The sequence below is a fragment of the Mauremys mutica genome, chromosome 5 (assembly GCF_020497125.1).
Source record: "Mauremys mutica isolate MM-2020 ecotype Southern chromosome 5, ASM2049712v1, whole genome shotgun sequence".
Classification (NCBI taxonomy): domain Eukaryota; kingdom Metazoa; phylum Chordata; order Testudines; family Geoemydidae; genus Mauremys; species Mauremys mutica.
Window position 1 is genome coordinate 95061320 of NC_059076.1, and position 14946 is coordinate 95076265.

Below are 14946 nucleotides of genomic sequence, written 5' to 3' on the forward strand. Positions count from 1 at the left end.
TGGGATGTCCTGTGGCCTGTGCCATACAGGAGGTCAGGCTAAATGATCACCGTGGTCCCGTCTGGCCTTGAAATCTATGAATCTACGAAAGAATATGACCAGATTTAATCATCACTTGGATTCACAGTCTGTTACTGTCCAATTTGTAAGTTCTCAGCTTTTTTAAGCACACGACTTTATGAATGACACCCATTCAAGAGCATGGGCTTTCAGTGACTAGTATTTAATTAATGGTTTAAAAAACGGAGTCTGAATTTGACCTCTGTCTTGGTTAAAAGTTTGTTGTAGGCTGTGGCTGTTTCACAATTTATGAGATACAAAGATTTTTAAAGTGGTTCCAAAGTACACCTAAATCCCCAAATTTGCTAGTAGTATTTTCACACACTCTGTCACTTTAGATCTAACATGTTCCCTATTATAATTTAACAGTCATTGTTTTTTCTTTCTTATAGAGAAATGGGAAATTAATCCATCAGAGTTGACCTTCATGAGAGAATTGGGGAGTGGTCTCTTTGGAGTGGTGCGTCTTGGCAAATGGAGGGCGCAATATAAAGTGGCCATCAAAGCAATCCGAGAAGGTGCAATGTATGAGGAGGACTTCATAGAAGAAGCTAAAGTAATGATGTGAGTTGCTATATAATACTTAGCACTTATTCCACAGGGCCCAGGTTTCTGGTACATATGCACTTCTTTATAAATAAAAAATTCTAGTCAGGTGAGATTTGTACAGTAACTCCTCACTTAAAGTCATCCCGGTTAACATTGTTTCATTGTTACATTGCTGATCAATTAGAAAACATGCTCATTTAAAGTTGTGCAAAGCTCCATTATAATGTTGTTTTGGCAGCTGCCTGCTTTGTCCACTGCTTGCAGAAAGAGCAGCCCGTTAGTGCTTGGTGGGGACTTGGAGCCAGTGTGGACCAGCAGCCCCCCTATCATCTCCCCGTTCCCCTAAGTTCCCTGTGCGGCAGCCACCCAGCAGACTATCAATTGCCCGGCAGTTCAGCTGTCCCTCCCCCCACTGCCATATACTGCTCCTTGGAGCTGCTTCAGGGAGCCTCCTGCTTGCTGTGCGGGGCAGGAGGGGGGAAGGGAGAAGAAGGATGCTAATGTGAGGATGTCCCCCTCCCCACTGCTCCTGCCCCCTGCTTACCCCATCTCCATAGAGCAGGGGGGCACACGAAAGGGCTCAGGATGGAGGGAGCTTGCTGGCAGTAGCTGCTGTCTCAACTTACTGATCTACTTAAAAGGGCAGTGTACTTAGAGTGGCGTCAGCGTACTTAAAGGGGCAATACGTATCTCTCACTCACATACATGCTGTATATCTCTGTCTCTCTCTGCCATGCTGTCTCCCCTCCCTCCATTTGTGCTGCCTTGTAGAGTATGAGGCTACAGTAACAACAATGTGTTAACCCTTGAGGGATCAACCAAGTGCTAGTTCATCATTTAGCAGTAAGGCATTCCCTGGGAAATATCCCACCCTCTTCCACCCTCTGACTCCACCACCTCAACCAAGCTTCACAATCATCATTGTTGTGTATAGTATTAAATTGTTTGTTTAAAACTTATACTCTGTGCGTGTGTGTGTGTGTGTGTGTGTGTGTGTGAGTGTGTCTCTCTCTCTTTCTCTGGCAAAAAAAAATTCCCTGGAACCTAACCCCCCCATTTACATTAATTCTTATGGGGAAACTGGATTTGCTTAACATCGTTTTGCTTAAAGTAGCATTTTTCAGGAACATAACTACAACATTAAGTGAGGAGACTTCTTGGAGGGATGAAAGGTACAATAACTATATGTTTTAAATCTTTTCAGGAAGCTAACCCATCCTAAATTAGTTCAGCTCTATGGGGTCTGTACACAGCAGAAGCCTATTTACATAGTGACAGAGTTCATGGAACATGGGTGCCTTCTGAATTACCTTCGACAAAAACGTGGACACTTTAATAAAGATACCCTGCTGACAATGTGCCAGGATGTATGTGAAGGGATGGAGTACTTGGAGAGAAACAGCTTTATCCACAGAGATCTGGTAATATCATATAAGCCTCTTTACTACATTTCTGATGTATGCATTAATAGTTAAGGGTAAGAAACTGTTTCTATTCTAAACATGTCTCTTTTTCAGTTACTCATAACTTTCTCAAATATATGGTATTGTTTAACTGGTTGTGTTAATATTAAGCAATATCCACAAAATTAACCCATCTGGGGCAAGGAGGAATGATTGAATCTGCATGAGCAGTCGATTAAAAACCTCCTAAGTGTTTTAATAAAATTATTATTGTTGTAAATTCTGCACAGAAAATTATGCTTATAATATATTATAAAATTATAATATATTAATTTCATTATTCAGAATTCTTACTAACCACATACAGTAATTTCTCCTGCTCATTTTATAATATGTCTCTGTTTCAGTAAGTAAGCACTTAAAGAATTTATTTATATCTTGTCTGTTTCATCATTGACCTAGTGACTGATCTTAATGAAATATTTACTTTGGTGAGCAGTGGGATGAGGTCTTGAAAGCTCTTTATCTTACACAGTGGTTCTAGTATGACATAGTTTTAGATAACATGTAGGAGTCTAAGATAAGTAATATACTACTGTTCCTCTAAAACAGTGGCTCTCAACCTTTCCAGACTACTGTTCCCCTTTCAGAAGTCTGATTTGTCTTGCGTACCCCCAAGTTACACCTCACTTAAAACTACTTGCTTACAAAATCAGACATAAAAATACAAAAGTGTCACTACATTATTACTGAAAAAATGTTTACTTTCTCATTTTTACCATATCATTATAAAATAAATCAATTGGAATATAAATACTGTACTTGCATTTCAGTGCATAGTATTTAGAACTGTATATACAAGTTGTCCATATGAAACTTTAGTTCGTACTGACTTTGCTAGTGCTTTTTATGTAACCTGTTGTAAAACTAGGCAAATATCTAGATGAGTTGATGTGCCCCCTGGAACACCTCTGCATATCCCCTGGTTGAGAACCACTGCTCTAAAACACGGTTTCATTTGAAACACTGCTTGCTTTAATAAAAGGGAGAATCAGATCATTAGAGTTGATCTTCCTTTTTTGTATACTGTACGCATATGAAGGACAGCTATACTAATGGTAATTTTCACTGGAGGCAACAAAATTATGTGTTTCTCAGAATGATGAATTTTGCTATATCATTAAGATATTAGGGTCTGATTCTCTTCTCACATATACCCATAAATCACGTGCAACACCACTGAAATGAGTTAGAACATGTGGGAAAAGAGACTAGGGCCTGAGAAGGTTCTGATGCACTAGAAATGAACAAAATGCTAAACAGCAGGGGGCCTGATTGTGATCATCACACTGAGTTTATACCTATGTAATTCCATTGCTTCAGAGGAACTATTCCTGCTTTACACTGGTGTAAGGGACAGTAGACTCAGCCCCCATAGTTTTAGTTAAATTAAGTAATAAGTAATAAAGAATATAAGCGGATAAATCATGTCATCCAGTAGGTGTCTAATTTCTGAGCCCAAATCTGATTTTATACTGGTGTAACTCCACTGTCTTCAACTGACTTTGATTTATGCTAGCATAAGTGAAAAGAGGATCAAGCACTACATATAGAAAATGAACATGCAAATAATGCAAGCATTGTGTTTATTCTCTCACTATAAATTATGATTGGGCTTCACAACAACAGACCAAATTGTACAGTTATTATTCATGCAGAATTCCTATCAAATTCAATATGAGTTTTCTGAATAGTGATTGTAGAATTTATCCCAATATACAATAAATAGAGTTTCATCTAATCATGTTCTTATTTTGATTTTTCCTCATAATTAATTACATAATTATTCCCTTTGCAGGCTGCCAGAAACTGTTTAGTGAATGAGTCAGGAGTGGTGAAAGTGTCTGATTTTGGAATGACAAGGTATAGCCAAGTTGACATACTTATTTGCAATGGTTTTTTAATGGATTTGGCATAACATGTGTTCTTGCACTTGAGACATTACATCACTTTAAAATTACAGACAAAACTGACAGTTCTTTCTCCAGGTAACTAACTTTTCTTATTTCCAGTGGTTTTGTAAATTTCTCCCTCTCAAACTTACTTATTTTGTGGTCGCAGTGTGATATTTTCTTACTTTTTTAAAAAATAGGAAAAGCAAAATGATGCAACTTGTTTTGTGGTGCATTATAGTGACAGGCACTTTAGCACATCTTAGGGTACGTCTTCACTACCGGCCATATCGGCGGGTAGCAATCGATTTCTCGGGGATCGATATATCGCGTCTCATCTAGACGCGATATATCGATCCCCGAACTCGCTCCTGTCGACTCCGGAACTCCACCAACGCGAACAGCGGTAGCGGAGTTGACATGGGGAGCCGCAGATGTCGATCCCGCGCTGTGAGGATGGTAGGTAATTCGATCTAAGGTACTTCGACTTCAGCTACGCTATTCACGTATCTTAGATCGACCCCCCCCCCCAGTGTAGACCAGCCCTCACATATAGATGGAGTAAGGAGTTGTAACTTGCACCCTGCTCTGAACAGAAAACACAGACTAGGCTCACTCAACCCTCTGCTGTGCATCACTTTATGGAGACTGGGCCTCTTAACGATGGGTATAATGGGCCATAATTGGTTGTAAAGTGTTTTGAAATCCTTAAAGTATTGTTATTATGAGAACTCTGACACATTTAAACAATTGGATTTTGCTTGCATTGTTACAATATTATTTTTAAAAGTCACAAGACATCCATGTCCAATGTTGAAGAAAAACCTGTTTATTACTGTCATCACCAACTTTGTATTCAGAAAAGGAAAACAGTTGTTCATGAAACAGTGTAGCTTTCCCCACTTGACCCTTCCTCTTTCTGTACCTTAGAAGTCCCTTTTTACCTCATGCCAGTCAACACATTTGTTCATCTGGAAACTTGCCTGCTCCTTATCTTCCCCCATTAGGATAATCTAGTATAATCTCACCCATTTAAAACCTAACATTCACTCAAATTTTCTCTGTCAAAATTCTGTTGTGGTGAGTTCTATATTCAGTCACCCTCAATGAATTCTTTATCAAAGGTGTTCAATTAGCAACTCATAAAATGATTTTTCTTACTGCCAACCCTATAAACCCACCCTGGGATCTGAAAGTCAAGATGGGCTCTCTCTTCTTGCACTATCACAAGGAATAAAGTTGGACAACATTTGTTCATGAGAACAAAATGAAAAACTTCACATCTCCAGCTCCCCCCATTTTCCAATCTTCTTATGATAAAAGGTTCTCTAAAAAGAATCTGAAAATTGTGTTGATGATGCATAATAGAATCTAGTCTTCAGTAGATGTAGTCAGACTGCAGGGTTAGCAGTTGTAACACATTATTTTTGTAAATAAAGAAAAGAGGACACACTGGCCCCAGATAGCCTGTCATCTGAGTAAACGGTGATGCAGAAACACTGGGAGGCATGGTGCCACAGGGTGGTACAATTTCTCTTGGAGTTTCTCTACACTTCTTGCCAGCTCCACTGACGGGTCCCTGTGGGGGCATTATGAGGAAGCAATCGGAGAACAGGGACTTTGACGGGTGCCAGTTGTTGTCAAACTGCACTGTGCCTGGTTCCTTTCACCCTTCCCATCTACTCATCTTGTGCACCCACTTGATATCTGAACACAAACTGTCCCATGAGCAACAGATCTCTGTGGAGTAAGAAACTGGCATTTTTCACATAGCTCTTTTCCTCAATGTAACAATGTAATTAATACATGACCTACAGCAGTGGTTCTCAAACTTTTGTATTGGTGACCTCTTTCACACAGCAAGCCTCTGAGTGTGACCCCCCCCCCTTATAAATTAAAAACACTTTAAAAATATTTAATACTATTATAAATGCTGGAGGTGAAGCGTGGTTTGGGGTGGAGGCTGACAGTTCCTGACCCCTAGTTTGAGAACCCCTGACCTACAGTATGAAATTAATAACTACAAGGGAAGACTGTGTAACAATGAGAAAAGTTAACAGAGGCATAAATAAAACCTTAGCACTATTACTGAAGTTTTTTTTTTCAAATACACTTTGTGAGACTAACAATCACTAACCACTAGGTGGCAATGTGAGCTCCTAAAATATAAGCAAATATGACGTAAATGGTGATTTCAGAAAGGGAATCAGACTGGAAATATCACATGCTTTTGTTTTTTAGGTATGTCCTTGATGACCAGTACACAAGCTCTTCAGGTGCTAAATTTCCTGTAAAGTGGTGTCCCCCGGAGGTTTTTAATTATAGCCGATTCAGCAGCAAATCAGATGTCTGGTCATTTGGTAAGACACTCTTTAGCAATTAAATAAGGAAATTATTTATTTTCAATTCACCAATAAGCAATTAGGGTCCAATTGTTCAAGGAGAATCCAAACCTCCTAGGATATGCTCAGTGAAATCATTGGTCCTGATCCTTCTCTCATTTGCCCCAGTTTTCCACTGATGTAATTCCATTGAAGTCAGTGGAGTTACTTCTTATTTACACAGATGTTAGGTGAATTAGGCCTGCTGGGTAGTTAGGGAACTGAGCTTTTTCAGGATAGGGCCCTTACTGAACACATTTACCATTCAAAAAACCAAATCCATAGTTAGTGGCATACAAGTATTTTAAAGAAGTATTTGTTATTTACTTGACAATCTATTCATGCCTTTCATTTTCCAGGTGTTCTAATGTGGGAAGTATTTACTGAGGGTAAAATGCCCTTTGAGAAAAACACAAATTATGAAGTGGTAACTATGGTTAGCCAAGGACAGCGTCTGTATCGGCCAAAATTAGCTACCAAGAATGTGTATGAAGTGATGGTGATGTGCTGGCATGAGGTACATTTCTTTTTCTGTCCTTTCTTTACCCCCCAAAAGCTGAGTTTTGTTACCACACCTAATTATCAGTCTAAAATTCTGATTGCATTTTATTCAAAAGCCACCTTGCTCAATCATGAGGTGGCCTTGAGGATCTCTCCTTGTATCCCTTCCTCCAGAGGAACTCAAAGAGGAGAGAGTAGTGTCTTGGTGAATCAGAATAGGCAGGGTATTCCGTGCATACAGGCACTATGGAAGGAAACATGGAGAAAGGTGTGGGGGGGAAAAAATGAACAAGGCAGTTAAGCTGCTATTGTTGATGGATCAGCAGGGGCAGAACATAATAAGAGATGAGATCAGAAATCTAGGCCAGGTTGGAACTTGGTGTATTCTTGAAGGTAAGTCTTAAAATTTGAGGAGTGTCAAAGAAGGAGACAATGGAAGAAGACAAAGGGACAGGGTGACAGGGAAAGATCAAATGGGAAATAAGAATAAGATGGTTTTAGTGGCCATGATTTACATGGAGGATGGAGAGAGGGGTATTGGAGTGACCACATGGGAGCACTTTGAAATAAACAAGATGGTTAGATGCTGAGAGGTTGTTACACAGGTAGGGAAATAATTTTTTCTTGTCACTTTTTTCTTTTTAACATGCAGTTATTAACAGAGAGCAGGGTAACTAAAAGTGAAAACAGGTCAATAATGGTACCAATGAGGAGAGAGAAAAGTAGGAACAAATGACAAACAGCAGCAGAATTAAATGTTGTAGTTCAAAAGATATGGTGCTCCACAAAGAGCGGTTGAAGGCACTAAAGCCATATGTTGGGAACTTCTGCATCAACTGATCCGACACATTCCTGAAATCACCCCACCCATGCAAACAGAAAACTTCCTCTTTCACCTACTATGGGCCCCATCCTGCTCCCACTGAAATCCATATGAATTTTGCCATTGACTTCACTGAAAGCAGGACTGGGCCCTGTGACTTGGTAATGTTTAGTATTACTCCAATGACTTTCTGACACCATTTGTCTCACTCAACTTTTCATGTTTATTTCTTAGGGGAAAAGATCTCTTTTGCTTTATCTAGAGCAGGGACAGGAAAAGACCAAAGGGGAAACCTCTGTGAAATCAGCAGAGTGTCATTGCCAGGGATTAACTAAAAACAGGCAGCTGGTAAAAATACAAAATCCATACACAAATGCAAAAAGCATTAAAGCAAAAATAGTTGAACTAGAATGCCTCCCAGAAAAAGAGGACCTTGATGTATCAGGCATTATAGAAACATGGTTGAATGACAAAAATCAATGAGATACTGTAATACCTGGCTATAAATAAGGCTGCGAGTCTGTCCAGGTGGTCACGGATGTCACAGATTCCGTGACATTTTGTGACCTCCATGACTTCTGCAGTGGCTAGTGCTGGCTCAGGGGCTGCCCAAGCCAGGAAGCTCCTGTGCCAGCAGCAACAGTTTGGGAGTGTGGGAGGGGGCTTAGGGCTAGGGCAGGTGGTTGAGGAGTGCACGGGGGGCACTTACCTGGGGTGGGAGGCTCCCTGGCTCCCACAGGCATGGCCCCCCTGAAGCTCATAGGCGGCGGAGGGGTGGGGGTCTCCACGCCGCGAGCTGCCCGTGCCCACAGGCCCCACCCCTGCTGTTCCCACTGTCTGCAGTTCTCGACCAATGGAATCTGCGGCAGCTCGTGCTTGTGGTTGGAGCAGTAGAGCCCCTGCCCTGGCCCCTGCCTCCGCTGGCTAGGAGCTGCAGGGATGTGGAACTGGGGAGGAAGCCCCTATCAGCTTCCCCAACCTCCACAGCACCAGTAGGGGTCCTGGGCCACATGCCACGGCTTGGCTCCCCCCACTCCCAGTACCAGTGGGCGTCCCAGGCTGCGTGCTGCGGCCCGCCCCCCCCCCAGTCCTAGCAGGGTCCCACGCCACCTCTCCCAGCACTAATAGCGCTCCCAGACTGTCCCCCGCCAGAGCACCCGCAGCCCCCTGCCCAAGTTTTAGTCAGGGCGGGCATTTTTAGTAAAAGTCATGACAGGTCACAGGCCCGTGAATTTTTGTTTATGGCCCATGACCTGTCCATGACTTTTACTAAAAATACCTGTGACTAAAACATAGCGTTAGCGATAAACTATATAGAAAGACAGACAAAGTTGAAGTAGTGAGGGAGTAGTGCTGAATCCAAAATATTCCATATTGAGAGGACTATGCAGTTGAATCTATGATACAAATCGCAAGCTGTAAGAATATAAATATATTAGTATGCCTATACTAACAACCTCCAGATCAAGAAAAGGATATTGAGTGCATAACACTGAAAGAGATTAGAGGCAGCAACATCGAACAAAATGCTTTTGAATAACAACTAGCCAAAGATATTTTAAAAAATGACAAGATATTCTTCAAGCATATCAGAGTCAGGAAGCCTGATAGAGAATCAGTCGATTTGCTGGGTATAAAATAATTCATGGTATAAAAAAGGTAGGTCAAGATCTTCTGTTTTTGCTGTCTAATAACACAAGTACAAGAGGACCCTCAATGAAAATAAAAGGTGGTAAATTCAAAAGTGATACAAGGAAATACTTTTTCACACAATATATGATTAGACTGTGGAACTCATTGATACTTGATTCTTGTTGAGGCCAAGAATTTATCCATTCAAAAATGGATTGCATATTTATATTGATGACAAGAGTTACAATAGCTATGGCTAACATAAATTTTAGAAGGGATGTTAAATTTCATGCTGCAGAGTTTAGGCCAATCTCGAAAGGGTTTACAAGGAGGGGCAAATTCTCACTTCTGCCTAATGAGAGGCTTCTGGCACCTTCCTCTGAAGCATTTGGGCTGGCCACTGTCAGATACAGGCCACTGGCCTAGATGGCTTTTGGGTCTGATTCAGTATGGCACTTCCTTTATCAACACAATAACCTTCTTCCACCTAGAAATCTATTAAGAAAAATAATGCTGTATAACATTTTCAGCATTGTGTGAGGTTCTAAATTAATTTTAGATTAATAAGAAATAGAATAGCATACAACCTCATTTTATGGCTTCACTGGGTATGAGATGTCCTAGCAATACTTTAGGTTAATAGAAATTTACCTGCCATGTTTCTTTATGCTGCCTCTCATCTGCTTAAATTTAATGGCATTTTTTATCTTTTTACGCATACATTTTTCCTGCTATTTTATTTTGTACACATTATTGCTTCAGCAAAATAAAATCTTTCTGATGTGACTTTAGTAACTGGCAGTACAACAAAGCATTTTAATTCCTAGAAACCTGAGGGACGCCCTACATTTGAAGATTTGCTGCGTATAATTGATGAGATAGCAGAGAGTGAAGATGCTTTCTGAAGAAGAGGAGCAGAGGCACAAGAATTCTATAGTACAGCAAAGAATCAACATTCAAGAGACATGGCATTATTATTCTTTAAGAGCATGATCCTGCAGACTTCTGAGTGTTGCTGAATGAAGTGTGGAGAGCCTAAGCATTAACACTTAGCATTTCCTCAGCAGTCATGCGGAGAAAGTTCCACATAATATAAAGAAACATGCACAATATATTCACCAACATGGGCTGTACGTGCCTGCATTCGGAGAGGCTAGCCCCCCGCCACCTGCCCTTTTTGCTTGAGGCCTTGCCCTCATCCAATCCCTTGCTCTCACTGAGCAGTCTTCCGGCATAGCCCTGAATCCTGGCTGGTGCCTGGAACAGCCCCGAGCCTGGGCTGGCCTGCTGGCACCCGGAGGAACCCTGAACCCTGGCTGGCCGATCGGGGCCAAGCCCTGAGCCCGGGCCTCCCAGAGGAGCTCTGAACCTTGCCACAGCCCAGTCCTGGGGCTGCGGCAGGGAGCGTTAGCAGAGGATTGGGGCAGCTTAGCTTCCCCCAGCCTCCGTTACACACCACCCATGCCTGTGCCCTCTCTGAAGAGTTACCATGGGGTTAGTGAAAAATTGGTATTGATACATGGAGCAAATTATAGGGTACGGCAAAAGTACAGACACTTAGGTGCAAACCAGTAAATGCAAATGATATATATAGTGTCCATGTTTATGAGTTTTATTTACTCTTGCTGCCAGTCAGTAGTAGGAGCTGCTTAAAAACTAAAAGCAAGGTCATTTTGTGAGGGCCACCTGCTCCCATAGGAATGCTTCCAAAGGTTCTCCTGAAATATTATTTCTCACAGCCTGTTGATTGATGCTTTATGCCAGTGATGGGCAACTTGCGGGCCGCACTGGCCGCCATTTCCCACAGTGCCCATTGGCCGGGAATGTCAAACCATGACCACTGGGAACTGCAGGCGGACATGCAAATGTAAACAAACTGTCTGACAGCCCGCCAGCGGATTATCCTGATGGACCACATGCGGCCCGTAAGCCGCAGGTTGCCACCACTGCTTAATGCCATATACTGGGGCCAATATTCTTGCTATGCCATTAGTCTGTTTTACCCACTCCACTCAGCTTACTTCGCTCATCTGTGTGTAACAAAGCACCATGGTCAGCCTAGACCAGTGGCTCAAGTGCAGTATTCAAAGCCCTCACTGTAGGATTGAGCCCTAATTTATTTTATGCCAGGAAGTGTTTCTTGGGAATTTTTCACCCAGAGAGTAGGATTGAGCCCTAATTTATTTTATGCCAGGAAGTGTTTCTTGGGAATTTTTCACCCAGAGAGTATCTGGGGCCAGTCCTGAGGCCAATCATAGGGATAAACAGCATGCACAATACATGACAGCTGATTTTCAATGGACTATAGCACACTGAATTTGATTAACAGTTAACTAATTTATATACTATATGTACTGTAAATGTATACTGTACACATTTATTTATATGAAATGTAAGTGTTCTGTTCCTGAAAATGTTAAACAACAACAAGTTGCTCTATATTATATGTTACACATACAATGTGACATATGGCATCCGTGGATGAAAGAAAACATACTTTGAATTTGTGAAATAAGCTTTATAGTCTTAATAGCAAATGTCATACTACAGTATGTGTATAATAAACCAAATGTTAATTGTTTGGAAACTTGAACAACAGTTTGTCATTGATTTATTGACAGATGATGATTTATTGGCCCAACATATTGCTGGTATAACTATTGACATCCATGGAGTTACATCAGGGATGCATAGGACTGAACATCTTTAGATAGGTATGTTAACTACTTACAGCAGGATTCAGCATCAGAGGATATATACAGATAGTACATACAGCCCTGAGCCACATTATGAAATATTACATATTTAGAAATTTTATTGAATAAAAGTAAGGATTACAGCAGATGTACAGCTGATATGGTTTGTGGGATGTGGTTTACAAAAGCATGATGGGTCTGATCATGCAAAATGGTGAGGGTTGCTATATAGGGTTGAGTTCCCTTAACCTTCACCAGAGGTCCCCGTATGAAACTTATGTGTAATATGCATACAAGGTGATAAATTGGTGGGATTATTAACTAGGGCCTAATGCAGCAGTCTTTTCTATTGAAGTCACTGAGAGTTTTCCATGTAGAATAATAGTATGGTCAACTAAATTTCCAACCAAGTAGTTACAAGGGAAGTTGGTAGTGAACCCTGTATTTAGGTTGCCTCACACATACCTTATAAAAAGATTCTTGCACCTTTTTGTTTGTTTGTTTGTTTGGGTTGGTTTTTGTTTGTTTGTTTTTTGGTTTTGTTTTTGGAAAAACTCTACCCCTCCATTGTTTGCTGCAGGCCTTTAAATTTAGTAAGGAGAAAGTCTTTGGACTAGAGAGGAGGCTTTTCTTTATCCCATGAAATTTCATTCAGGTTTAATTAAGTTGTGAACTGTTGAAAAACACCACTTTGATTCTCTTGCACAGAAAAATTATGGCTGCATGAAAAAATAATAAGCAAACACAAATATTCTAAAGACCCAGCCCCAAACAGCCACCAAAGTAGGAGCAGCAGCACATGCTATACTGTGAAAGCCTGGAACCTGCCAGACCATCTGTAGCAGCTGGTCTTACCCTGCCCTGCCACCACCCCCAGCACATGGCTCATACATCCCAAATCCACCCCCCTTCCATCCCATGTGATGGAGGCATCACGTGGGACAGGAGCTCCCCCAACTCTCAGGGCAGAACAGAGAGACAGTGCATTCAGTAGGTCCTTGTAAATATCCCAGATCCAGCACATAGTGTCAGTTGCCCTCTCCTTCCTGGGATAACATACGTTGGGTGCTACCTGCTAACATAGTCAAGTGGTAGCAGTCTGTGTTGAAGGTTTGGAGCTTGTAACTGGGTTAACTGTATCTCGTGTGTTTCCTTATGGTCAACAGTCATGCTACAGGCAGCCTGTCTCAGTTTCCCCTCTTGGACTGTTCAAATAAAATCAAGCTTTTTCTTGGTCAAAAATAGCCCTCCTTGGGTTTATTAATATAAAACAAACTGTAAATAAAACTCAAAACTCCCATAACAAAATCAATTTATAAATCCACACAATCCAAGGTTTCTCTTCCTTCTCCCAAGCTGAGCATTCCTGCCTGGGGCCTTTGTAGTCCCCCCTGCTTGATATGGGGTTCTCCCAGGCCTCCCTGCCTAGGGAGCTTTGCAGTCCCGTCCCCTTCACAGAGAGCTTTCAGACTCTGCCACAGCTTCCTAAACTGCCCACCCCGCATCCGTCACTACAATGTCCTACTCCTTTTAAACTGCAATCACCTGATTCCTCTCAGGCAGCTCATCCTGTAAACCTCCAGCCCATGGAGACAAATCACTCTGTTACAGGGCTCAGACCCTTCTGATGATGCATGATAGGGGAGTTGTTACAGTAACACATTCCATTTTTCTTTTTTTTAAAATAAAACCTCCAGGAAATTACATACAAAATACCAAGTTAAAAGAAAGTTATTTGGGTGCAAAGTCTAGCCATATGAAAGTTGGGAAATGCTAGCTTTAGTTAGTGCAGAATTAGAGTTGTTGGGGAATTTCCAACAAAATAGGGATTTGTCAATGTCAAATCGTTGAACCTGAAATGTTTTGTGAAAACATATTGGATTCAATTCACTTTCGATGAACCACAGGGCTTCTAGAGCCACTGCTCTGAGGTAGCCCTGCCCTATGGACAGTCTCAAGGTGAGGGACCCCCAGGACTTCCAAGGTCTGCAACTTCAGGACTACCCCACCAGGCAGAGAGGCCTACTCCAGTACTCTCTCACAGCCTAGTGAACCAGCTGCCCTGGGCACTAGGCAGTCATGGAGTCGCAGACTCTGGCAGCTGCTGACTGAAATGTACACTCCTCTTGATAGTTTCTGGGCTGTCCACCACTGAATAGCAGCTGTAAAATTGACAAGAATCACAACAATTTAATTTAGCACCTGCCATGATCCTGGGAGAATATTTCATAATATCATTCTGGGGTATATTAACAGGAGTGTCATATGTAAGAAATGAGAGGTAGTTGTCCTGCTCTACTTGGCACTGGTAAGGCCTCAACTGGAGTAATGTGTCCAGTTCTGGATGCCACTATTAAAGAAACAATTAGACAAATGGAAGAGAATCCAGAGGAGAGCCAAATTGTGGCCAAACTGACAAGAGGCCACAGGAGAGCAACAAAAATGATAACAATTTTCAGAAAACCTGACCTAGAAGAAAAGGTTACAAAAACAGGGAATGTTTAGTTTTGAGAAAAGGAGGATGAGGGGGACACCTAAAAACAGTCTTCAAATATGTTAAGGGGGCAGTGATCAATTGCTTTCCACTGAAGATAGGTCAAGAAGTATTTGGCTTAATTTGCAACAAGGCAGATTTAGGTTGGCTATTAGGAAAAGCTTTAACTATAAGGATAGTTAAGGACTGGAATAAGCTACTAAGGGAGGTTGTGGAATCCCTATCTTTGGGGATGTTTAAGAAGAGGGTGGTCAAACACCTGCCAGGGATGCTCTATGTATATTTGGTCCTGCCTCATCGCAAGGGGCTGGACTAGATGACCTCTCGAGGTCCCTTCCAGCCCTATATTTCTGTGATTCAATTAAAAAACACCATGTGTCAGTTTTCTAAATGAAAATTGTATGGAATTTCCATTTTGCAGGAAATTTTTAAATGTCGAAATTTCCTGCAACTCA

At 41.5% G+C, this 14946-nt stretch overlaps 1 protein-coding gene across 2 annotated transcripts in view; it reads left to right on the forward strand.

The window, feature by feature from the left end:
- The window catches only part of TEC (tec protein tyrosine kinase), a 95826-nt gene extending 85231 nt beyond the window's left edge, over positions 1-10595 (forward strand). For both annotated transcript variants that reach the window (XM_045019878.1, XM_045019879.1), the window contains exons 13-18: positions 453-624; positions 1814-2030; positions 3871-3935; positions 6206-6324; positions 6705-6862; positions 10129-10595. In XM_045019878.1, the coding sequence (XP_044875813.1) occupies positions 453-624; positions 1814-2030; positions 3871-3935; positions 6206-6324; positions 6705-6862; positions 10129-10206 (809 nt within the window). In that variant the 3' untranslated portion in view covers positions 10207-10595. The remainder of the gene's footprint in view (positions 1-452; positions 625-1813; positions 2031-3870; positions 3936-6205; positions 6325-6704; positions 6863-10128) is intronic.
- The last annotated feature ends 4351 nt before the right edge of the window (positions 10596-14946 follow it).